Source organism: Abramis brama (genome assembly GCF_963993115.1).
Source record: "Abramis brama genome assembly, chromosome: 2".
Taxonomy (NCBI): Eukaryota; Metazoa; Chordata; class Actinopteri; order Cypriniformes; family Leuciscidae; genus Abramis; species Abramis brama.
In genome coordinates this window covers 40,397,101-40,421,513 of record NC_139964.1, presented here as the reverse complement: position 1 = coordinate 40,421,513, position 24,413 = coordinate 40,397,101, and the positions used below count along the sequence as shown (strand labels likewise).

Below are 24,413 nucleotides of genomic sequence, written 5' to 3'. Positions count from 1 at the left end.
TTACTATGTCCGACAAGCTACACCGCGCTCACGCCAAACCATGATCTCATGCAATGAAAAACACTTCGCGCAGCAGAGACACTGACAACACGCTGACAGACAAGACAGTCCAGGTTACTTTTGATATTAAACAAAGTCTCAACGTTAAAATTTGGTCATTTTTAAAGAAATTTAGACAATACCGTTTTTTGGCTCTGTAATGTGTCTTGACAGATCGCTGTGGTGCCTCAGTTAAAGCTGCTCGTGAACCGATCATCTCTTCCTTCTAGTTAATTTATAGCATCAAATAAACATGAATGAACATAAGAAGGAATGTAGTTTTAACTGCGGAAAGATGTCAGTAGGCCTACTCAGTACACTCCGTTTTTTCAAGTTCAAATCATCCAACGTTGAACTCTCGGATTCGGCGGATTATGATTGGCCAGATCGCCGTCAATCAAACTCCCCGCGAAGGGTCGATTCTCATTGGCTACCTGCCAATGTGGCAGGTAGATTGACAGTGTTACCCGTCAATTGCACCCGCATTTGGCGTGTGGTCAGGTGTTAATTTCAGGCCCTGCGTCCCATTATAGATCTTCGACACTTGAACCAATCTCTGAGGAGATTTAAGTTCAAGATGCTAATGATTCCCATTATCGTGAGCCAAATCAAGTTTGAGGACTGGTTTGTCACGATAGATCTAAAAGATGTGTATTTCCATATCTCCATCCTTCTGGAACACAGGAAGTTCCTGAGGTTCGCTTTCGGGGGCAAAACGTACCAATATCGGGTTCTTCCGTTTGGCCTAGCATTATCCCCATGCACCATCACGAAATGCATGGATGCAGCCCTGGTGCCACTCAGACTGCAGGGTATAATATATATATACGTCTATATAGTTCTCAACTATATAGACGACTGGTTGATACTAGCTCAGTCTCAGGAAATGGCAGCACGGCATCGAGATGTCGTGCTTGACCACATGAGGTGTTTGGGGCTGAGGCTCAACGTGAAAAAGAGCTTGCTCACTCCTGTCCAAAGGACAACATATTTAGGAGTAGTATGGACTCGTATCGGCCATGGTGTCTAGAATAAAGCTAGGCCAACGCATCACTGTAAAACAGTTCCAGAGGCTCATGGCGGCAGCGTCCAACGTGATACCTTTTGGCCTGCTGCATATGAGACAGCTACAGTGGTGGATCAGAACCAAGGGGTTCTCCCCGAGGGGAAACCATTTTCACATGATTAAGGTTACGCGCAGGTGCCTTCGTTCCTTGGCCATGTGGAAGAAAGCTTGGTTCTTAGCCCAAAGTCCTGTGTTAGGAGAACCATGTCAGCGGAAGATATTGTCGACAGATGTGTCCTGCACAGGGTGGGGGGTGGTGATGGAGGGCTGGTCAATCCAGGGTCTGTGGAAGGAACATCATCTATCCTGGCACATAAACTGTCTAGAGATGTTAGCGGTTCTGCTAGCCTTAAGGCACTTTCTCCCAGACATCAGAGGCCATAATGTTCTGTACACTTATCCAGCCCCTCTGGGACTGGATGCCATGGTACAGCTGTGGCCGAGGCTTCGGCTGTACGGATATCCCCTGATTGCTCTGCTCCCGGGAGTTCTAGAGAAAATTCGCCAGGGTACCTTGAGTTTGGTTTTTGGACCTAATTGTCCTCCTGGACGGCTCCCTGTGGGAGATTCCCGTCAGGAGGGACCTTCTAACTCCGGCCTGGGGCACGATATTGAACCCCCGGCCGGAGATGTGGAAATTATGGGTCTGGCCCCTGAGGGGGATAAGTTCCTGAATGCCTGTCTCTCTACTGAGGTAGTGGAGACCATCTTAAACTCTAGAGCTCCCTCCACAAGGAAACTATATGCGCTGAAGTGGAGAGTATTCACTTCATGGTGTACAGAGCACCAATTTGACCCAGTTAACTGCCCAGTGGCTTCAGTGCTGGAGCTCATTCAGGGTCGTTTCTCGGCCGGCCTTTCCCCTTCTACACTTAAGGTGTTTGTGGCAGCAGTGGCTGCTTTCCATGTCCCTCTGGATGGCAGCTCACTGGGAAGGCATCATCTCATTACTCGTTTCCTTCGTGGTACTCGGATGGAGGCCTCCGGCTCAGGTTAGAGTCCCCACACGGGATCTAGCCATAGTATTAGAAGGGTTATCCTTGGCATCCTTTGAGCTTTGCCCGGTCAGGGCCCTTGAGATGTATGTTAGGAAGACATCCCAGTGGAGAAAATCTGACCAGCTTTTGGTATGCTTCTGGCCTCCTAAAAAGGGATGCCCGGCTACTAAACAGACCATAAGCAGGTGGATCGTTGAAGCTATCTCTATGGCTTATGAGGTGGGCGGGCTGTCCTCACCTCTGTCAGTTAGAGCTCATTCCACCCGAAGCATGGCTTCTTCAAAGGCACTGTGGTCGGGGGCATCACTCCAAGATGTATGTGATGCGGCTGGGTGGTCCTCACCACACACCTTTGTTAGATTCTACAGTTTGGACCTTCCGGCGACCCCGGGGTTTCAAGCAATCATGTCCTGAGTTGTGCCTCATTTCACAACGGGACAGACTTTCGTCAGCATGGCGAAGTGGGCATATCGTTCCCCAAAGTGTCGTCATTTCGATGCAGCGCGAGTTCCCTCGAAAGGGAACATCTCAGGTTACCCATGTAACCATGGTTCCCTGAGAAGGGAACGAAATGATGCGTCCTTCTGCCATGCTTCCCGCACACCTGAGAGCGGCTTGCTTCAGCCGATCAGAAGGCTGACAGCAGCTCTGACGCCAGCTCCTTTATAGCTTCCGCATTCCGCATTCCGCATTCCGCATTCCGCCGGCATGTGTCACGGGATGACGTTGCACCAATCAGGATTGGACTAAGTTGCACATGTGACTTCAGGAGTGGTGACGCTGAAGGGATTCCCCAAAGTGTCGTCATTTCGACACATCGTCTCGTTCCCTTCTCAGGGAACCATGGTTACATGGGTAACCTGAGACGACTGCACAATTACACCCCAAACGTTCTTATTTGGTTACTTATTAAAAATATACGTAAAAAAAGAAAAGAAAAGAAAAAAAACACATAACAGCTTGTTAGCAAGTTATGGTTACCACAGACCTTATTTTACTCATAAATGTAAAAACCCCATTACAAAGACCAAAAGAAAAATCTTGAGGGAACCAGTGGGAAATTATTTGTTTTCTGCACCACTCAATTGTCACACATTACTGTCACAAATGTGTACACCTAAACAATTGTTTGACATCTGAAAAATTAAAGACCATAAATCATTGTGGTGTAGTATTTTCTGTTTGTATGTGGGTTTCTTTGGTTCAGAAAATGCAGGCTTGGTGTGAATAGGCTTTTACAGTATTTAAATAAAGTGTTTCCCTTTAAAGCGAGACACGGCAGGCAAAAACATCGATCTTTCATGCAGTGGTCAGTTTTGAGATGTTGGGCTAGTTTACTCCTTCAATATGTGTTCTTTCAAGCTGCTATAAAGAAAACGTTGAAAATATACATTAAGATGTTTATTTTATTACATTTTGTTTACTTGCGGCAGTACATTTCTCCTGAATTTACCAAGAAGTTAGCATTCCAACGCGACACGCCGAGTTCCGTCTGTTTACTGGAGTCTGTCATGACTGGTATCATTGTAAAGCTCTGAGTCTCCTGCACAACGCTATGTAACCCAAATATGGGCATTTCCTTTTTATCAGTAACCAATCGTGAATGTCCAAAGAGGGATTTAAAGCTAATGACGAAATCTCATTTAGAGCTATTTAAATCTTTAAATGCCGTTTTCTCAAAATGAGTTTTTTTTTCATTCTCCAGTAAACATCTCAGCCTATGTAGCACCTACAGTATGTACACCAAACTTTCCAGTTATACACTTAGCAGTATTCTGAAGATATTTTCAGAGGGATTTGTTTTTTTTCAGAGGGATTTGTTGGAAAATCTTTTTTTTTAAGGCTATGGACAGTATATTTTGATTTCCTAGGTAATGAAAGCATATATCCTGAAATCCCTCTGATTTTTTTTTTTTTTTTTTTTTTTTTTTGTGTGTAAACAAAATGAAAAAAGAATTTTGCACCTGGCTTTATCATATGTTCAGATCTATCTACCGAAAATATATGCAAAATTGAACATACAAATTTCTTGTAAAAAACTTGTAATACATTTTTTTTTATATATATATACTTGTGTAAGTAATCAACTGAGGAAGTTTCATGGTGATATTTATTATTTAGAATTGTTACCCTATTCACCTGTAGTGTCTCACCTTAAAGGTGCAGATATTACAATATGCAGATTTAAATATATCAAAGCTGATTGAACACTGATGAGAATATTGCTTCAGAATAAATTATATTTACAACACACACACAAACAAAAACATTCCGGACAACACACAAAAAAAGAAAAAGAAATAAAAATCCGGACAGGCAACTTTTTTACTCAGACAAGTAAATGACAGACACATGAAAAGGCTTAATGTCGAGCCCTCGTTTGTATTACAGTATATCTGTTATTAATAGCTTCTACTAGAATCGGGATAAACTAAGAATTCCTCTGCTCCAACATTTACTGAAAAAAAATAAGGGCACAATAGATAATAATTACTTACAGGGTCCAAAATGAACACTCAACAAGTGTCAAATGTGAGCAACAATTGGCTGTGGTGAGTAAATAAATCAGTTACTTGCCAGTTGGCTGGTATCTGTAAATGGAACATATTCCTTGCGTTAAAGTTGCCTGAACAGAAATGTAAAGTACAAAGTCACAATGGGTCATATGACATCTGCAGTTTCTCACATACTGTATGATGTTGATAATGTTTGGAACAAAAAACAACTTAAAAAGATATATAAACATAACAGCTAATATTAATAAATTTTCAAAGTACCATTTAATGACCATCAAGACATTTATGGGTGTTTCATTTTCTCAATTCATCTGTCAGATGTAACAAGGAATATCAAATTGGAATTTTAAGTGCAAGAAATATAAAACATTGGAATTTAGTTTGGAGGACGTAACCAAAATAATTATATTTTAAGAAAGAAAGCATACCTGTATAGCATATGTCTACAGTGTACAGTAGATTTATCCCTTGTGACCACTTCTATGTGTGACAGTAAATAAATATTTACACTATTTACTGTACATTATTTATTTATTTGTTTGTTTGTTTTACATATCTTATGTCTGTGGGTCTGGGACCTGGGCCTTGCCACAAGCATTTTAATGCTTAGTAGTATATTCTGTTTAAGCTATGCAAATGACATACATTATAAAGTAAACTTTGACTTGACCTGCTGTGTTGTGAAATGTAACTCTACAGACGTTTTTTTCAATCAAACGTTATTGTTGCAAACAGAGGTCTATTGTGAGGATCTATCGGCACACATCAGAGCTATGACACAGCAAGTTTCTGATTGAGAGGCTATTAGGGAAGGCTTAGCTTATCACTGCAATAATGAAAGTGAATAAGTAAAGGCTTTAGTGCTAATGAAGTGCGTCCTTCCTAATTAATTATCAGAGGGAGAAAGATTAGGGAGATAGGTAATAAAAAGACATAGAAGAGGAAATAGATGATTGGAGGATAGAGATTTGTAGTAAATGAATAGTAAATAAAAGAGTAAAGTGTAAAAAGTGAAGAAAAAGACTGGATGAGAGAAAAGAGAGTGAATGGTTGGAAAATAAAAAGGTCAGAACATAGAGATTTTTTATTTTAAATTTGGAGTGCTGTCAGTACAGAGAACAACGACAAAAATCGGTGTTGCCTACACCATGTTATCCTCTTTTTAAAATTTGCACCCTGTTGACTTCAATGGGGCAAGTTTTAAACCTGCTTTTAGCCTCTTAACTATGGAAGGCATTTTCTGCCAAATTTAAATAAATAAATAAAATGATTAAAATTAAAATTAAAACCAGATTAACGATTTCATTACAGAAAACTGTACGCAAAAAATGTGACAAAATTGAGAATGAAGTTAAATGATTTCATTTTCACAGCATTATCCCTGTCAAATTGAAAAATAAAATGCAATTGGTGATTTCACATTTCATTTTCACTACAGTCTCGAGGCAAGACTGCCAATATTAAAATGAAAAGCCAAACGTGAAAAAGAAACTGCAAATACAGTTTTTACAATGCTCTTTAGTAACGCTCACGCAATAATAGTGACACAATTCAAATACAAATGTAAATTTTCGTTTTCATTTTAATTCCTCTTTTATTTTACAGTTTTCATTTTCGTTTTCATTTTCAAAGACAACCTGCATGCAAATTCTATGTTAATGAGTGGGTGTGGCTTATTCTAGTAACTGCGCTGAGACACGCCTTCTGTAAAGCTAGAATTCATAACCTAGTTATGATGTTAGACTCAGACTAGACCATAATCGACGATGGGGTTCATTCATGTATTAGGCTGTTTTGGAAATTCAACTATGTGGGTGTACAGAAGTCTTAGTAACACAATTTCTACAACAATTATAGCCAGACATTAATACCCGCTAGCTTTAACCGAGGACCTTGGCCAATGTTTCATATTCACGTCGTGCCTAACAACGCCCTTCAGCCGTGACTTATTCAGATACAGCACTAGCCTAGAGTACCTTATTGCTTTTATAAAACGGTTACCACGCAATACAAATATTAATCCCGAAACATATGTATCTATGCAACTTTCATGAAGTAAAATGAATCACTAAAAGCCAATTCCTTCCACTGGAGAAAAAAAAAAGTCCCTGACCATAAAGCAACAGAAGAAGTTACATTATTTCTCCATTAGATGGAGACAAAGACTGTCTTAATGAGTGAGTCAGTCAGTCAGTAGAGAAGACTTTTGAAATGACTCAAACTTGTGATCACGGAGAAGAAAGACGCAACTGACATGACTATAGGCACGGACAACCCCTATTAACTGTTAAAAGTACAAGATATCACACCGGACATTCAAACGGATTTTTTATTATGAATATAGGACTGACCTGAAGGAAAATGCTATATCTAGCCTACTGTAAATGCAGGTACACTCGCTTTCTCGATCTCATCCAGAAGTTGTTACTGGAAATGAAAATCAGCATTGTGATTCTTTTTGTACACAAACTTAAAATAACCAAAAGACACGTAACAGTTAAACAGCGGACAGATACAGGCTAGTGCTGTATCTGAATAAGTCACGGCTGAAGGGCGTTGTTAGGCACGACGCGAATATGAAACATTGGCCGAGGTCCGCCTCGGTTAAAGCTAGTGGGTATTAATGTCTGGCTATAATTGTTGTAAAAACTGTGTTACTAAGACCTTTGTACACCCAAATAGTTGAATTTCCAAAACAGCCTAATACATGAATGAACCTCATCGTCGATTATGGTCTAGTCTGAGTCTAACATCATAACTAACATGGTCAGGCTGGTTGTTTCCATGTTCTAATGCTGCGGCAGCTTCCCGCAAAAGGAAGCTATTTTAAACGCCAAGCCTAAACGAATTTATTTGAATCGAAACTGAAACTGTACAGACGTTGGGTTCACGCATCTCGGTCCAACGTTTCCATATTTGCAGGCTATGTTGGATGCTAACTATATTAATGTAAATAAGGCTTCGTACTTCAGTCGAGTCCCAATATACACGTATAGGCTAAATCAGCATCCTCACATCAAGGGAAATGAGTTTGGAATAACACGTTACTGACGGCACAGCCTTTATATTGTACAACAGACGAATTCAATTAAGCAGAATAACTTTTTATCTGTTTGGTTGACTGTGTTTTATTAATGGGGTGGTTGATTATGATTTCACTTTTCTAACTTTAGTTAGTGTGTATTATTGCTGTTTGAGCATAAACAACATCTGCAAAGTTACAACGCTCAAAGTTCAAAGCAAAGGGAGATATTTGCTTGTAAAAAAAATCACTTTTTAAGGACTACAACAAACGGCTGGTAGGGACTACACAACATTCCTTCCTGGTTAGTGAGAACCATACAATTTACATAAACCCCGCCCCCGGAACATGATTTAAAGATTATCAAGACAGAATATGCTAATCAATGACTAGAAGATAACTACACATGAGCTACATAAATTCATCAACTAACCATTCAGAAACATCCTGTTGCTTCTACATGTTGTCACTTCTTCACTTCGTCTCTCCATCTTCTGAATCCAGTTTGAACATAAAAGGTTAAACGTTTTTGACATTTTCAGTGCATGTCTGTGTGAGGTAAAAGGACACAAGCTGTTGAAGCTCCGCCCCCTGTGCTGGGAGCAGCAGCTCATTTGCATTTAAAGGAACAGACACAAAACGGTGCGTTTTTGATCACCCTCAAAAAATTTCAATTTTAACATGCTATATAAAAATATCTGTGGGGTATATTATTCACATACACACTCTGGGGACATCAAAGACTTATTTTGCATCTTGTGAAAAGGCCATTATACCACCCCTTTAATAATGAACAGGCTGCGATGTCAAGTTAGCAGTGCCAGAAGTGAACTGATAATACTGTATGTCGTTAAAGCGCGATTCACCAGTGCCATCACTTGGATTTGTTCCTCAGCAGGGGAAATAACTTAATACTCTATCGTTTAATATTCTATCATTTGAAACAGTAAAATGTATATTTTTATGTGTGTGCATTCAAAATGACTACAAAATGTCATGCCTTTGAAAAATATGATGTGCTGCTTTAGAACGCAGTGCTGCTGCACAGCCAGCACAGTGTAGAGCTGTATAGTGTGCTGATTGGCTGGGCTGCGGGAACTGTACAAACCTTTTGTACAGAGAGTAGCTCGCACATCACGTGAAGATCACGCGGACAGAGAAACATTCAGGAGCATACATACATATATAAATAACCATTTGATGCATTTTGAATAGCCTGTATTTTACACATAGGGAAATCAGAATTTATTTGACTGACATTCCAGAATTATCAGCAAGCTATGTAAAGCTCCAGTCTGTAACTTTTTGGGTTAAAAAGTATCCAAAATATTTTTTTTTAACAAGTACATAACCAGCCAGTGTTCAAAACTATCTGCTTGCCTTAGCTCAATTCAAAACGGTAAGCTTGTAATAATGTTTTTAATTCCAGTGGTACTGGTGGATTTCCATGTGAAATTCAAGCACGTCTTTGCTTCTTTACGTCACATCTGTACACATAAAGAAGGTTTCTTGACTTTTAGGCTATATTGCGTGTGAGGATGTTGGAGGTGGAGATTTGTAGCCTTTTCTCACAGCACTTTATATAATTAAACGTATCAATTTGATGGCGGATCCAGAAAGGTTCAAACGACAATAACCAATGACAACTGGAGATTCACCCATTGTAAAATGCGAAAGACTTCGGACTTCGTAAAAAAGAGACTGCAACCGGGCCCATGTGAAAACAAGGATAAATGCATCTGATTACAGATATGTGTGTTTGTATTTCAAAGAGTACCAGTTCTAAGGAACATTAATTTGTTGGTATGACAATTAGAAATTAGACTGCACAGAAATGGAAACGAACTACAGGTAGCTCTAATACACATTAAATGCAGTCACGCAATGCTGATGTTGTTAACGTTTACAATTTGAGAACAAAGTATAATTTGCACGGTTTGACGTGATAAGCAATCGTTAGATTTAATCAGTGCGATTTACTGCAATGCTTTTTTTCCCTTAGTTGGTCAGAACAAAAGTGGCTGTTACTTACTTGTTCAGATTACATTTTCCGGTGAAAATTCTTATGTTGGTCATACTTCCAAAAAGTAGAATCTGTGATAATCTGTGAAGTTGATAATTCCGCAAACTGCAATTGCAGATTTCGAACAGAGATGGCGACAAAGAGGAAAAACTACGGACTGCAGCTTTAAGTAACACAGTGAATGCATACAATAATAATAGCATTTATATGGTTGGCAAAAAATGGGACACTACATTTTATTCAAAGTCCACTGGATATTGACTAAATATCTTTAATACATTTTTATTTTAATATAAAATAATTTTATGACGCTAACTTCAAGGTGATTTCTCTGGGAGAGAGATCTCAATAAGCAGAGTAGCCTTCCTGAGCATTCACTACTTTCTGTTGCTTTCTCCAATTATCCCACTATCTATCTTCTCATTCCTTTGTCCTTTGCTCTCCACAGTGGGACGCCATCACGGAGATGGATGAGCTTAACCGGCCCATCCACACCTTCCAGGTGTGCCACGTAATGGAACCCAACCAGAACAACTGGCTCCGTACAAACTGGATACCCCGTCAGGCTGCACAGAAGATCTATGTAGAGCTTCGCTTCACTCTGCGGGACTGCAACAGCATCCCCTGGGTCTCTGGCACCTGTAAGGAGACTTTTAACCTCCACTACTTTGAGACAGATGAGCCACATGGTGCCAATGCTCATTTTCATCCTAACGAGTATGCTAAAATCGATACTATCGCCGCCGATGAGAGTTTCACACAGACAGATCTGGGCGATCGTGTTCTGAGGCTGAATACCGAAGTGCGGGAAGTAGGACCAATATCTCGTAAGGGTTTCTACTTGGCCTTCCAGGATGTGGGCGCATGTATCGCCCTGGTGTCTGTGAGAGTTTATTACAAAAAATGTCCGTCTACCCTGAGAAACCTTGCCGCCTTTCCCGACACTGTCCCGCGGGTGGATTCCTCTTCATTGGTGGAGGTCAGGGGGGCATGTGTTGAGAATGCAGAAGAACGTGACACACCCAAGCTGTACTGTGGCGCTGATGGTGATTGGCTGGTGCCGCTGGGCCGTTGTGTCTGCAGCATTGGCTATGAGGAAAGTGACGGTCTCTGTCTTGGTAAGTCCTAACACTAAATCCTGCTTTCTAAATCTCTTTCTATCCGCTACAGGGTTAGCCAGTAATGTATGTATACAAATATGTACTGTATATATACCCTACATTCAAAAGGTTGGGGTCGTCAGGGTGCGAACTACGGGGGAGCTAGGGGGAGCTCGGCTCCCCTTAATAAGACATGGGCTCCCCTGAAAACGTGATTTGTGAAATTTTGGGGGGTCTCAAAAAATATTGACAATGTGTTATTTTGACGTGCAATTTCAGTTTTGTGTAATGTGATCATCGTGGATTATTATGTGTAAAATAGCAAAAATATCATTCATTCATGCAGGACGGCGATTTAAACCTACCGGCAATTCACTTCAATAAAGATAACTATGCTATTCTTGTCATGAGCATCAAGGTGTGGTGGCGCTGCGGTGCAAATTCCACTCATGTTAACTCACAGATTCGTCGAAAAAAAATTAAACGATGGCCATTGATCTGCGCGCGAAGTCCTTGAAATCCATTCTGTGTTGAGGTAAGGCATATTATTCCCAAAATGTGTTGTGGCTGGGTTGTTATAGGTCTGCGTGACTCTCGATGGTTTAGGCCTAATTGAACGGAGGAATTATGGTATTCTTCTGTAGCCCGACGAATTTAACCGTTGTTCATGTGAACTCAAAGACAGCCTTTGTTTACAGACTATTTATTGGTGGATGTTTGCTGTTTGACCTATCAATTCGGGTCGATAAAGTATAATAGGGTAAATCCTGTATAGTGATTTATCCTATATAGTGCTTGCATAAAGCAAGTAGCCTAGTGCACTTGTGACTTGTAGCTGTCGTTCATGAACGATCCATTCATTGCGTGTCACGTGACAGATGAATGAAATACTCTGAAGGTAAAGTAATTATTTATGTTCGTTGTAAATTATTTTTGACTGCATTATAATGATTTCTTAATTCAGAATATAATCAAGATTCCGTAGGTGGATGTGTTAAAAGTATAACATAAACCCCCTTAGATGAACGAAATGGCTCGAAAAAAGCTTCTTTCATTTTGCTGAACGAGATCGAACAAGAGAGTCAGTAAAATGATTCGAACTTCCCATCCTCGTATGGCACGCGCATAACCCACCCACAAGGAATTTTTCTTGGTACTGAAGCTTCCAGTGCACATATACAAATACAAATACAACAAGAAACATAGTAATACAAATTCTAAGAATAAAATATATAAAAAATAAATAAAAATAGTATAAAAGTAAAAAAGTAGGGTCACAGTTGGGTTTAGTCCGAATAAACATTTACAGATTATGAACATATTTACAGTATTTTGAGTAGTATGAATAATATAAATATAAATATCACCTGAGTTAGAGAATATTACACTAGACAGTGGGAGTCTAGCGCATGTTACAGATTATGAACATATTTACAGTATTTTAAGTAGTATGAATAATATAGATATAAATATCACCTGAGTTAGAGAATATTGCACTAGACATTGGGAGTATTGCACTTACAGGCATATGCCTTGGGGGGCATGTTAAGTGTTCAGAAGGGAAATGGCCTGTGGAAATAAACTGTTCCTGTGCCTGGATGTTCTTGTGGCCAGTGATCTGTGTCGCCGTCCTGACGGTAACAGTTCAAACAGGGGGTGTCCAGGGTGAGTGGAGTCTGTGATGATTTTACCTGCTCTCTTCCTCACTCTGGAAGAGTACAGGTCCTGGAGGGTTGGCAGGGGGGCACCAATAATCCTCTCTGCAGTCCGGACTGTCCGTTGTAGTCTCCTGATGTCCGATTTGGTAGCTGAACCAAACCAGACAGTGATGGAAGTGCTTAAAACAGACTCAATGACGGCTGAGTAGAACTGGATCAGCAGCTCCTGTGGCAGATTGAACTTCTTCAGCTGGTGAAGGAAGTACAGTCTCTGCTGGGCCTTTTTCACAATGGAGTCAATGTGATTTGCCCACTTCAGGTCCTGAGAGATGGTAGAGCCCAGGAACCTGAATGACTCCACTGCTTCCACAGTGCTGTTCATGATGGTGAGAGGGGGGAGTGCTGGGGATTTTCTCCTGAAGTCCACGATCATCTCCACTGTTTTGAGCGTGTTCAGCTCAAGGTTGTTATAGCTGCACCAGACAGCCAGCTGTTCAACCCCCAGTCTGTAAGCAGACTCGTCACCATTTTGGATGAGACCGATGACAGTGGTGTCGTCTGCAAATTTCAGGAGCTTGACAGAGGGGACTTTAGAAGTGCAGTCATTAGTGTACAGGGAGAAGAGCAGTGGAGAGAGAACGCACCCTTGGGGGGCACCAGTGCTGATGGTGAGGGTCCTGGATGTGAGTTTCCCCAGTCTCACTAGCTGCTGCCGGTCCTTCAGGAAGCTGGAGATCCACTGACAGATTGAGGATGGCATGGAGAGCTGAGTCAGTTTGGCTGTGAGAAGATCAGGGATGATGGTATTGAAGGCCGAACTGAAGTCCACAAATAAGTCCCAGGTCTGTCAAGATGTTGCAGGATATAGTGCAGTCCCATGTTGACTGCATCATCCACAGACCTGTTTGCTCTGTAAGCAATCTGAAAGGGATCCAGCAGGGGTCCAGTGATGTCCTTCAGATAGGCCAACACCAGTCTTTCAAACGACTTCATGACCACAGACGTGAGAGCGACAGGTCTGTAGTCATTAAGTCCAGTGATTTTAGTTTTTTTGGGAACCGGAATGATAGTGGAGCGTTTGAAGCAGCAGGGAACTTCACACTGCTCCAATGATCTGTTGAAGATCTGCGTGAAGACTGGGGCCATTTGGTCAGCGCAGGCTTTTAGACAAGAAGATGAGATGCCATCTGGGCCTGAAGCTTTCCTAGTCTTCTGTTTTTTGAAGACTCGGCTCACGTCCTCCACACAGACCTTAAGCTCAGGTTGGATGGCAGAAGGGGGGAGGAGAGGGGTTGCAGGAGGTGATGGTGGATGTGTGAAGTGCACATCAGAGCGGGTGTGAGGTGTGAGTCTGGGCTTCTCAAACCTGCAATAGAATGCATTGAGAGTGTCAGCCAGTTGTTGATTCTCCACAGATGGGGGGGATGGTGATTTGTAGTTGGTGATGTTCCTCAGGCCTCTCCAGACTGATGCCGGGTCGTTGGCTGAAAACAGGTTTTTCAGCTTTTCAGAGTAGCTTCTTTTAGCAACTCTGATTTCCTTTGTCAGTTTGTTTCTGGCCTGGTTATACAAGATTTTATCCCCACTTCTGTAAGCATCCTCTTTGGCATGACAAAGCTGTTTGAGTTTCCCAGTAAACCATGGTTTATCATTAGTGAATGATAAGAATGTCCTGGTAGGAATGCATGTATCCTCACAGAAACTGATATATGATGTTACAGTATCTGTGAGCTCATCCAGATCGGTGGCTGCAGCTTCAAAAACAGTCCAATCAGTGCAATCGAAGCAGGCCTGTAGATCCTGCTCTGCTTCGTTGGTCCATCTTTTTACAGTCCTTATTACAGGTTTAGCTGATTTCAGTTTCTGCCTGTAGGTCGGTATAAGATGAACCAAACAGTGATCAGAGAGCCCCAAAGCTGCCCGTGGGACGGAGTGATACGCATTCTTTATCGTGGTGTAACAGTGGTCCAATATATTACTGTCTCTGGTAGGACATGTAACATGCTGTCTGTATTTTGGCAGTTCACGGGAGAGATTTGCTTTGTTAAAATCCCCAAGAATGATTAAAAGAGAGTCTGGGTACCTTTGTTCCATTTCAGCTATATGTTCAGCCAGCTGTTGTAGCGCCGCGCTTTTCCCCGTTAGTTCCGCGATGCGATCCGCTCGGAACAACTGGAAGCCCGGCAGATGTAGTGCGTTGTTCGGTATGGCCAGCTTTCAGTGAAGCACAGATCCTTGTTAGTGCGGGTGAGGAGAAGAAGTTCGTCCATTTTGTTAGGAAGAGATCGGAGATTCGCAAGATGAATACTGGGGAGTGCAGTGCGGAGGCCGCGCTCGCAGAGTTTAACCAGCGCGCCGGCGCGCTTCCCGCGTTTGCGTCTGACCGCGCGTTTGAACCAAGCGGCAACCTCCCCTTCTCTCTCTTGAAACCAACACGGAAGTGAGTTAAACTGCAATTCATTAACTGGCCGTTTGGGCTGGCTGCAGAAGTGAGTCAAATCTGTATCTCCCCCATGTTAAAATTACCAACTTTACAGCAGAAAAAAACATGTTTACAGCCTGGATCTCTATGTGGCTTTGGTCTATACATCTAATTTTGCCCTTCATAACAACTGTGAGGGGGGTGCATTTTTTTATAACTCATCCGTTTAGTTGATTAATATTTAAATTTCTGCATTTAAGGGTGTGGCCACTTGAGTGACAGGTGGGTTGTCGCTGATGTCAATGCTAGCCGTTTGTCTGCTGTTAGCCGTCACTTCACCTCAGCAAATGTTGCTGCTGAACTTGCTTTCTCTGCAGTGTTTGTGCTTTTTTTCGGGATTATTTCATACAATTTAATACACCCATTACTTGGGTACAAAGCCCACGGCTTTGGATTCCGTCGTTGTCGTCGAGTATCGTTCGAGAGAACAACCAGCGCTGTATTTCAGTTGTTTTCCTCTGTGAACATGCACTAATGGATGTCTGACAATTTCGTTGCTTTTTGGAGTTTTCAGATTTAAAAACGTCAATAAAGGCTCGTTCGTTCTGCTCTCACGGAACAGATGGATTATAATATGCTTATGTACCGTCAGATGAAATCATGCAGGCGTCGGCGCTTTCTCCGTCCATGCAATAAATGCACATCCATGAATGAGCGCGGATTTTCTAGCGCATTTACTTGAACTTCATAGGCAATATATCTATGGTTTAACCATAGATTAAGCTATGGTTAGCCTGAGCTAACTCGATCACGTCGAGCTATTTGGGCGTGATTTCTCAGCCTCTTTGCCCATTTTCTGTTATCCGGGAGTGACGCAAGGCCAAGATGGCGACGGCCGGCTCCGCCCACTTTAGGCTTCAAAAATGATCTTCAGAAACCTACGGGTGACGTCACGGACACTACGTCCATATTTTTTTACAGTCTATGGCCCCTCCAACGAGAATGTCCAGTAAAACGTCTGAGTAATCAAAATCTGTAAAAAAGTTGTCTGGTGTTTGTTTCGTAATGCCATTTTTGTGGAAATCATGATACATTTTCTCAGGATTCTTTGATGTGATGTCAAAAGAACATAATTTATTTGAAATAGAAATATTTAAAACATGTCCTGTTACTTTTCTTACTGACCCTAAACTTTTGAATGGTAGTGTATGTATATGTATAAAATTTTCAACCGCAGGAATCTGTAATCTAATCTATCTGTGGTTTTTAATTTTAAAAATATGTCACCAAGCAGAAAACTAAAGTTTACTCTGTCTGCAAACTGTATGGTGGACAAGTGCTTCCAGTGCAGCCTTATTGATTATGAAGGGACTGATTAATTTTGACATGCCACTCGTGTCCAGTATGGATGTGGTGTAATGTTGCCAATGTTTACCAAGCAACATGGCAACTTGTCACATTATTATAGAATTCAACTGATGTGTGGTCACAGGTGTGCATATCTGTTTGCAACACATTTTTATGTGACTCAGATTTTTATTGTGTTGAGGCCTTTGGTCTTAACAGTGGTATTATAGCCTATTGCAAAGCCACTGTTTTTGTACTGATGCCTGACTTTTTATTCATTTGTTATGCATAATTTTAAATTTTGGTTTGGGTCCATCAAGGTCAATTAAATTCAGTTGTGGTCAGAGTTGTTGGCACTCCTGGTAAATATGATCAAAGATGGTTGTAAAAATAAATCTGCATTTTTTATTGTTGATCTTTCATTCAAAAGATTCACCAAAAAATCTAACCTTATGAAATAACATTATGAAATAAATGCTTTTCTCCAAACCACGGTGGCCATACATATTGGCACCCTTTTATTAAATAGATAAAAATATATATTTTTGCCAAGATAAAAGCTCTGAGTTTTGTCTTATAATGCCTGATGAGTTTGGAGAACACCTGAAAAGAGATCAGAAACCATTATTTCATACAGAATCTCTCCAGATCCGTCAGATTCCCAGATTCCCAGCTCCATGCTGGTGCTTCTTCTCTTCAGTTCACCCCACTCATTTTCAATAGGGTTCAGGTCAGGGGAATGGGACGGCCATGGCAGAAGCTTCATTTTGTGCTCATTGACACATTTTTGTGTTGATTTTGATGTTTGTTTTGGATCGTTGTCCTGATGGAAGATCCAACCACGGCCCATTATAAGATTTCTAGCAGAGGCAGTCAGGTTTTGATTTTTTATTTGTTGGTATTTGCAAGAATCCATGATACCATGTATCTGAACAATATGTCCAGGACCTCCAGCAAAATAATAGGCCCACAACATTAAAGATCCAGCTGTATATTTAACCGTGGACATGGGGTAATTTCCAATGCTTAAGTTATTTTATTACAGCCACTTTCTATTTTGTGATGCTCAACAATCTTTTGCTGCACATCAGAACTATATTCTTTGGTTTTACTCATTGTGATGGATGATTAAGGGACTTTGGCCTTTGTGTTTCCTCATATTTATACTCCTGTGAAACAAGAAGTCATAGCTAGACTATTTCATGATCCTAGTCACCCTGGTGTGCTAAAAAAATGTAAATATAAATGGGAATATATTTCAGAGATATTGTACTCATAAAAATTCTAGGGGTACCAATTTCATAATGTGATTTCAGTTATTTTACTACAATGAAATGTTAGATTTTTGAATGAAAGATCGAAAGGATAAACAATGCAGATTTATTTTTACAGCCATCTTTGATCATAATTTTACCAGGGGTGCCAATAATTCTGACCACAACTGTAAAGTAATTAATAATTGATTAAATAGTAATTAAGTGAGTAAGTCTTTCATTGGATTATCCAAAAATATGTTTGCTATATATAACACGTTTTGAAAAATAACTATGTCATATATAATTTAAAAAAAAAAAACTCTATCATGATTATAGTAGTTCTGGTACCTCTGGCCCTATTACCCTTGATTAGTCAAGTGTGTTTCCAAGACTGCTAATATTAAAGGGCCCCTATTATGGATTTTTTATGGAAAATGACCTTTCATGCAGTGTGTAACATAGCTCTAAGTGAATGAAAACATCCTGCAAAGTTTTAAATCTGTATATAAAGTTATTGTCTTTCAAAAGTAAGAGTCGACTCGGAGTCAATTAAATGAATCGTTTTTCAAACGAGTCATAAGCCGTTTCGTTGTGACGTCAAGACGAAACATTAGTATATTGCCCGCCCACTTATTGCGCGCAGACACCAGGGAAAACCTGAACCTCAAACCAACAGCTGATTCCTGTGGATACTGGATAGCATCATGTCGAGAAGACGGCGCTGTGCTCTATAATGTGAAGGTAAAGCCAGTTTTTGTTTTGTTTTTCCACTGACCAAGGACGAGCATGTGAATAATTAGTGGTTAAAATTCATCTTTACCACAATATCACAGCAGTATAATCCTAAACTTTTGCTGTGTTCCCTTTATTTTACTGACAACTGCTTCTCAAATCTCGGAGTTCAATGCAGGATTCGCAAACCGTTTTTACTCTTGAAAGATGGTGTTCAAATAACTTAGTTTTGAGCTTTATATTGTGTAGGTCTCCTGCTAACTGGCTAACTCACGTTATCATTGTCTTACTGAAATACTTCTGCTAATCAGCTGTGGGCCACGATTACCTATAACTGTGTCTATTAATGCAGATTGTCTGTCATTCTCACTACTTTGAGGAAATATTTGTTTTACCAACGTTTGTTACATCAGATCATTCACTCTAGAGCTCAGCTAATGTAAACATTGCATACATGCACTGTTATTGATACAGTTTCCACGTATTCACCGCAATATATTAGAAAAATACTCGGTAAATAAATTAGTACAAGTAAAATAATCGGTTTTTTGATGGACATGCACTTGTTAATGCTGATGGTGAGGAATTACAGTTGCAACATCTCATAATGTACCTCAAACTGAGTAGTGTATCACTGAGAAACACTGAGTCCTGCTCGAGTCATCCTTGTGATGGAGGTTCGGGTTGAATAATTAGTTCTTCCAATGTTTCATCATCGGACTCGCGCTCGCATTGATATGGTAAAATTAACGTCATTGTTCGTTACTGTGTTTAGTTTACAGTGTAGGAAGCCTCAGGACAGCTGACGTTGTTATGGCAATGGGCGTTTTTGTTTTCGACGCGCTGTACACAGTAGGCCAATCACAACAGACTGAGCTGTCTGGCCAATCAGAGCAGAGCAGCTCGCGGAAAGGAGGGATTTAGAGAGATTGATTCATCTCACGAGTCGTTTGAGAATCATTGAAAATGTGATGATGTGCAAATGTATATTATGAGGAAATTTAACCGTTTTTTTTTTACCTTTGATGCATGTAAACATGTTGTAGGAAACTTTAAAATAGCATAATAGGGGCCCTTTAAGTATAACACCATTGGGATGTTTAATTTGATCACTCAGCTTGCCTGTGTTCTCGGTGTATAATTCATATCAGGGTATGTGAGCTGTGATTTTGCCGGGGGCCAGGAGCAAATGCAGTGTATTTTTTCTTTGGCTTCAGATTCGCTCGGAAATGGGCAACCTGGAGTAAAAACCGAAGTGATTGAAGAATAATTTCAGACGGGAAGGAAAATTACTGTCACTCCATTCCACTCGCATATTGTATTCCAGTCTAAACATTGCTTGCCAATGTGCAAAGCTTGAGACTTTACTTTTTTTCTTCTTCTTGTAACTGGTGGAGAACAAGTATAAGGACTAACAGGCCATATTCTTTCTGAAATGGGTGCCACTCGATATCAGCTCCTGTATATAGCATAAAAAGCAGCATCAAAGTGATAATCCGTAAAACAGCACTTGCTGGTGGGACATTGATTACAGTTAACAAGGTATAAAATTACTCGTACCTAAGATTTTGGTCACACCGCCCATCTCTACTTTGTTTTTGATTGACTGAGAAAAGCCCCATTTCTGACAGTAGATGAAAGTAGATGAGAAAAGGGACAGCCATGATAGAGACATCAGTGATTGACCTGGTTCATGCTGCCGCAGCCTGTGGGGAGGTTTTCTGTACATGTGAGAGAATAGGAGATGGCAATGGCAGTCAGAGGCATCATTACATTCCCCTCATTATTATACAGTAACTGAGCATTTCAACCATTCTTCAAGTGCTTTAAAGATTCTGTAGTGTGAGATGCACTCATTTTCAGTCTCTTTCTCAGGATTTGTTAGATGCACCAGATGAAGTATCACTCTCAAGATAGCATGCTGTCTGCGATATGATTTAGACTTAGTGAGTACATCAAAAGCAAAGCTCTGCTGTCACGGGGCCGTTCAGTGCATCTCTATAACCTGCCTCCCCTCGTTTCCTGCCACCTCTGTCTCTTTCTTCCATTTTGCACATTATCTAAGCAGATCACTCCTCAGATTAAGGCTGCAATCGCACTGGCACCTGTCAAAGCCCTAATCAAATCCCCAGCGTCAGGGCGGCTCCCGCTGCAAAGTGAATCCATAATCAGCTCTCCCCTGCCCATCAGAGACCAGTTGCTCAGCATGGTGTTTGTGTGTTTGTGTGAGTCAGGGACAGAAGCTGAGAAATCGAGAGAGAGACTTTCAGAGTATGTACCGGATTTCATAAAAAACTTCTCAACTGTTGGTGAAGTTTGATCTTTAGGGATCCAGCTGTGTAAGTTCCAGGTTGGTATTGTATGTTCTTATAACCATCATGAAAAAAAAAAAAAAAATGTTCTCATGTGTTTTTTAACAGTAGGGATGCAATGATTGTACAATTTTGGCCAATACTGATAAGCCGATAATTATTTTTTTGTTATGACTGCAAAAGGTGCAGGGCCACGTTACCAAAATTTGTGCAAAATTTCCTGGACAAAAAAAAATATAATAATATTCCACTGTCAGTAGTATAGCAATGCATGAGGCACTGCTCACAAATACTTAAACTTTTAAAGCAAGCAGCTTTCTTTTGGACAATGTGGCGAATTTATGTGACCAACTTGAACTTGGTGTAAAATCTACACTAGAAAATGTCTTTCCCCTCACTCGAAACTCCTGATCATGTGGATTCCTATGAAATGACAGTGTTTTAAATGCAAAATTTTGCCAAGCAGCAGTAAATGTGACCCAACCTTAGCTGATAAATGGCAGATATAAAGATTATATATTATTTTATGTAAATAAATTAAAATTTAAAACAAATAAATCAGATGTGTGAATTTTAACATTGCAGCATGAGATGAAAAATATTCATATATGGACACTAGAATTTTTTTTTTTTTTGCTAAAGATGACATGTAATAGTGTTCTTAAATTATCAGTGCTAAAGGTTAGCCTTAAATAAGTGTTAGATGATGGCAGAGGTAATGTGGGGAAAATCGCAGAGGAAAAATGTATTGCTCAGTAGTTTCAATAGCATTTCAAATATTTATCCTAACATTTCTTAGGATAAATAAAAATAGACACAAATGAGACATGAGAAATATTTGAGAGCAAAAGAATAAAAACAGAATGTGGTAGAAGAAACATAGGACATCTGTTTATTGTCTTGCTGCAATCTCTTTCAAGACTCAATTATAGGAATATTTTATTGCTCAGATGTTTCCCTTTTTAAGCTTAGGAGACTTAGTTGAGATTTTCAAATATATCTAATTTAAGTATCAGTAGTGTCTCAGATGTTTCTCCTAAAATTATTTAGGAGCCTTTACAACTGAGACATGGGAAAGTCCTGAGAAAAAGAAGTCCAAAATGAGAATGGGCTTTGTGGCGTGGGAGATCTCTATATTGTCTTGCAAAGGTTGCTCTTTTTTATTATTATTTTATGCCATTGGGGTTTTTCACCTTTAATGGACAGGACAGTAGGAGGAGAGACAGGAAACAATGGGAAAGGCGAGAAGGGAACAGGAGCAGGTAAGTGCATTTAGCTGAGGTGCAGTTGTGTCTCAATGTCGATGTGCTGCCTACAAGGCTAAGGCTCTGACAGAGGTTTATCTAAGCTCAAGATACTAAGTGGTGATTCTCGTATATGTCTTATTATGTATCAGTTTTGTCTTCAGATGTCTTCAATTTTTATTTTAAGAGAAACATTTTGTTTATATATATATATATATATATATATATATATATATATATATATATATATATATATATATATATATATATATATATATATATGTAAATACTGAAACTATCATTTAAATACCATTATACATTTCAGAATATTAAGGGTTACTAGTTTAAATGTATCTTTGATGCCCAGCATTTTATATGCTGCAGGTTTTCCGAACATACAATAAAGGGATTAGTTACTTATAAGATGTTATACAAGATAAATACTTTTTTTGTTTTTATCAAAAGTAACACTACCAGTGTTTTGTACCAGTTATTGTACCAGTACTTCATTGTTGTTGTATAACCTTTTTTTTTTTGTTTAGCATTGAACATTTTGTCTTGAACAACCCATTTTGAATACATGTAAATATAGGTCATGATTTTCTCTATTAAATCATTGTGCAACAAAACACTGTCTACACTAAACAACTTCAAATATGACGATGTGTATTGCGTTTCACTGAAATGATGTGGATGAATGAGATTGAAGCTACCCATAGTGAAGAAAAAGTGCTCTTTCACATCTCAAATATTTCTGCTAGACATAAATGAGGTTACATTAACATCAAATGGAGACATTTGCTTGAGTCGCCTGCTTCTCACACTTGTCTCCTGAGACAAAAAAATAAATAAAAAAATAAATAATAATAATACAAATACTTGACAAATGCATTCACAACCTTGCAACTATGTTTAATACATAAATTAATACGTCCTTTCCATTCAACTTTTGGACCGCAACAATAGAATAATAACAAACAAATAAATAAATAAATAATTAAATAGTTTAGCTTTTAACACCTTTTACATGACACTGTTTCTATAGGTTAAAATAAAATAAAAAAATCTACTACACTATTTCAGTAAAAAATAATTTCAGTCCTCCTGATGTTCTCTTGTATACTTTCCTTATGTGGGCTTCTAGGTCACTAGCACCTTTATTTGACACTGACATGTACGTGGCAGCTTTGCAGGTCATGCATTCTGCTTCACACGGATCCCGACTGAGACGAAAACACAGGCATTTTCTCTGTAAATCATCTGTGAATTCACATTTGCGCTTTTTTTAAAAATGCTTTTCAGGAACCATGTGCCACTGCTGACAAGCAAGCACTGCTCTGTCTCTTGGTAATGACTAATGATTGAGGTACAGTTTGTCCAATGTTTGCATTACATACATGACCGACCGACCAATGATGGCGTGAGAGAAGGCGGGACCTAAAGCAATGCAAAAAACAGCGACTGTAAAAAGCAAAAGCCGAATCCCAGACATTTTGGGCGATCTACAAATCTCGTCCGGACGCATTTTTTTTAGGTTCAAAAAGAGGACATGTCCGGGAAAAAGAGGACGTATGGCACCCTACTAAAGTTTAGAAGAGATCTCAACAACATCACGCACAGTGCTCAGAGTTCTCTCCTTAGAGACTCTGATCATTTTGTCTCCTCTAAAGTTTAGAAAAGATCTCAGGAACATCACAGACTATGTTCAGATTTGTTTCCTTAGCTAGAGACTCTGCTGGTATCACACTTGTCTCCTCTAAAGTTTACAAGAGTTCTCAACAACTTTACAAATCAAATGTCTCAGTATGAACTCAAACATTGCTACCATATAATATATATTAATAATCAAAGTGGCCAATGATTGAGTCGTTAGACGTGTCTTTCAGCAAAGTAAGCTCCAGGGTTACTGTTCCTGTAGTAAGACTTCTGTAAGTTAGTTTTCATAAAGGCATCGGGTGCATTACTATTTCCAAGAACAAATTATGTGCCCTATGCACATTAACTCTACATCTCGATTCTCTTATTGTGTGTCAGCAATTAAGAGTGACTTTAACCTTATTTCTGCTTAACTTCACTCTGAATATAGGCGTAAACTCTGAATGTATTGTTTTTTACTTTGGTGCATTTAAAGTACTTGACTTGGTGCACAATTTGTAAAGTCGTTGCAGTCTCTTCTAAACATGAAATGAGACAAATGTGAGAGCTCCTCTAGCTGAGAAAGTCTAAGCCTATGAGTGATGTTGTTGAGATCTTGTCAGGAACTTAGGAGGGGACAAATATGAGACCACTGGGGTCTTTAGTTTAAGAGAAAAATCTGAGCACATGATGAGATCTCTTCTAAAACTTTAAAGGAGACAATTGTGAGAGACCAAGGGTCAGAAGCAGGAGACTCAGGAGAGTCAGACAGGAGACTAAACATCTCCATTTGATGTTGAAGTACCCTCATTTTTGTCTTTTCTTTCCTCTGGGATAGCATGCACAATTAAATATTCAATATTAAACGATACCAATAAAAAAATCCAATATTGGCTAAGCAATATGGTGATGATATACTGTGCATCCCTATTAAAAAAAGTTGTTTTTAACCACAAGAAACAACTTTCTTAGCAGCTCTTAAACACTCCTCACATGGTTCTCTGCCAGCTTTCTGAATTAGTTTGCTCTTCAGCTCCCTTGGC

General features: G+C 39.7%; 1 protein-coding gene across 3 annotated transcripts in view; it reads left to right on the top strand.

Annotated features, from left to right (window-relative positions):
- epha6 (eph receptor A6) overlaps positions 1–24,413 on the top strand; it is a gene marked incomplete at its 3' end in the record, with an annotated part of 149,676 nt that overhangs the window by 29,084 nt on the left and 96,179 nt on the right. For all 3 annotated transcript variants that reach the window (XM_084098966.1, XM_084098967.1, XM_084098968.1), the window contains exon 3: positions 10,113–10,782. In XM_084098966.1, the coding sequence (XP_083955092.1) occupies positions 10,113–10,782 (670 nt within the window). The remainder of the gene's footprint in view (positions 1–10,112; positions 10,783–24,413) is intronic.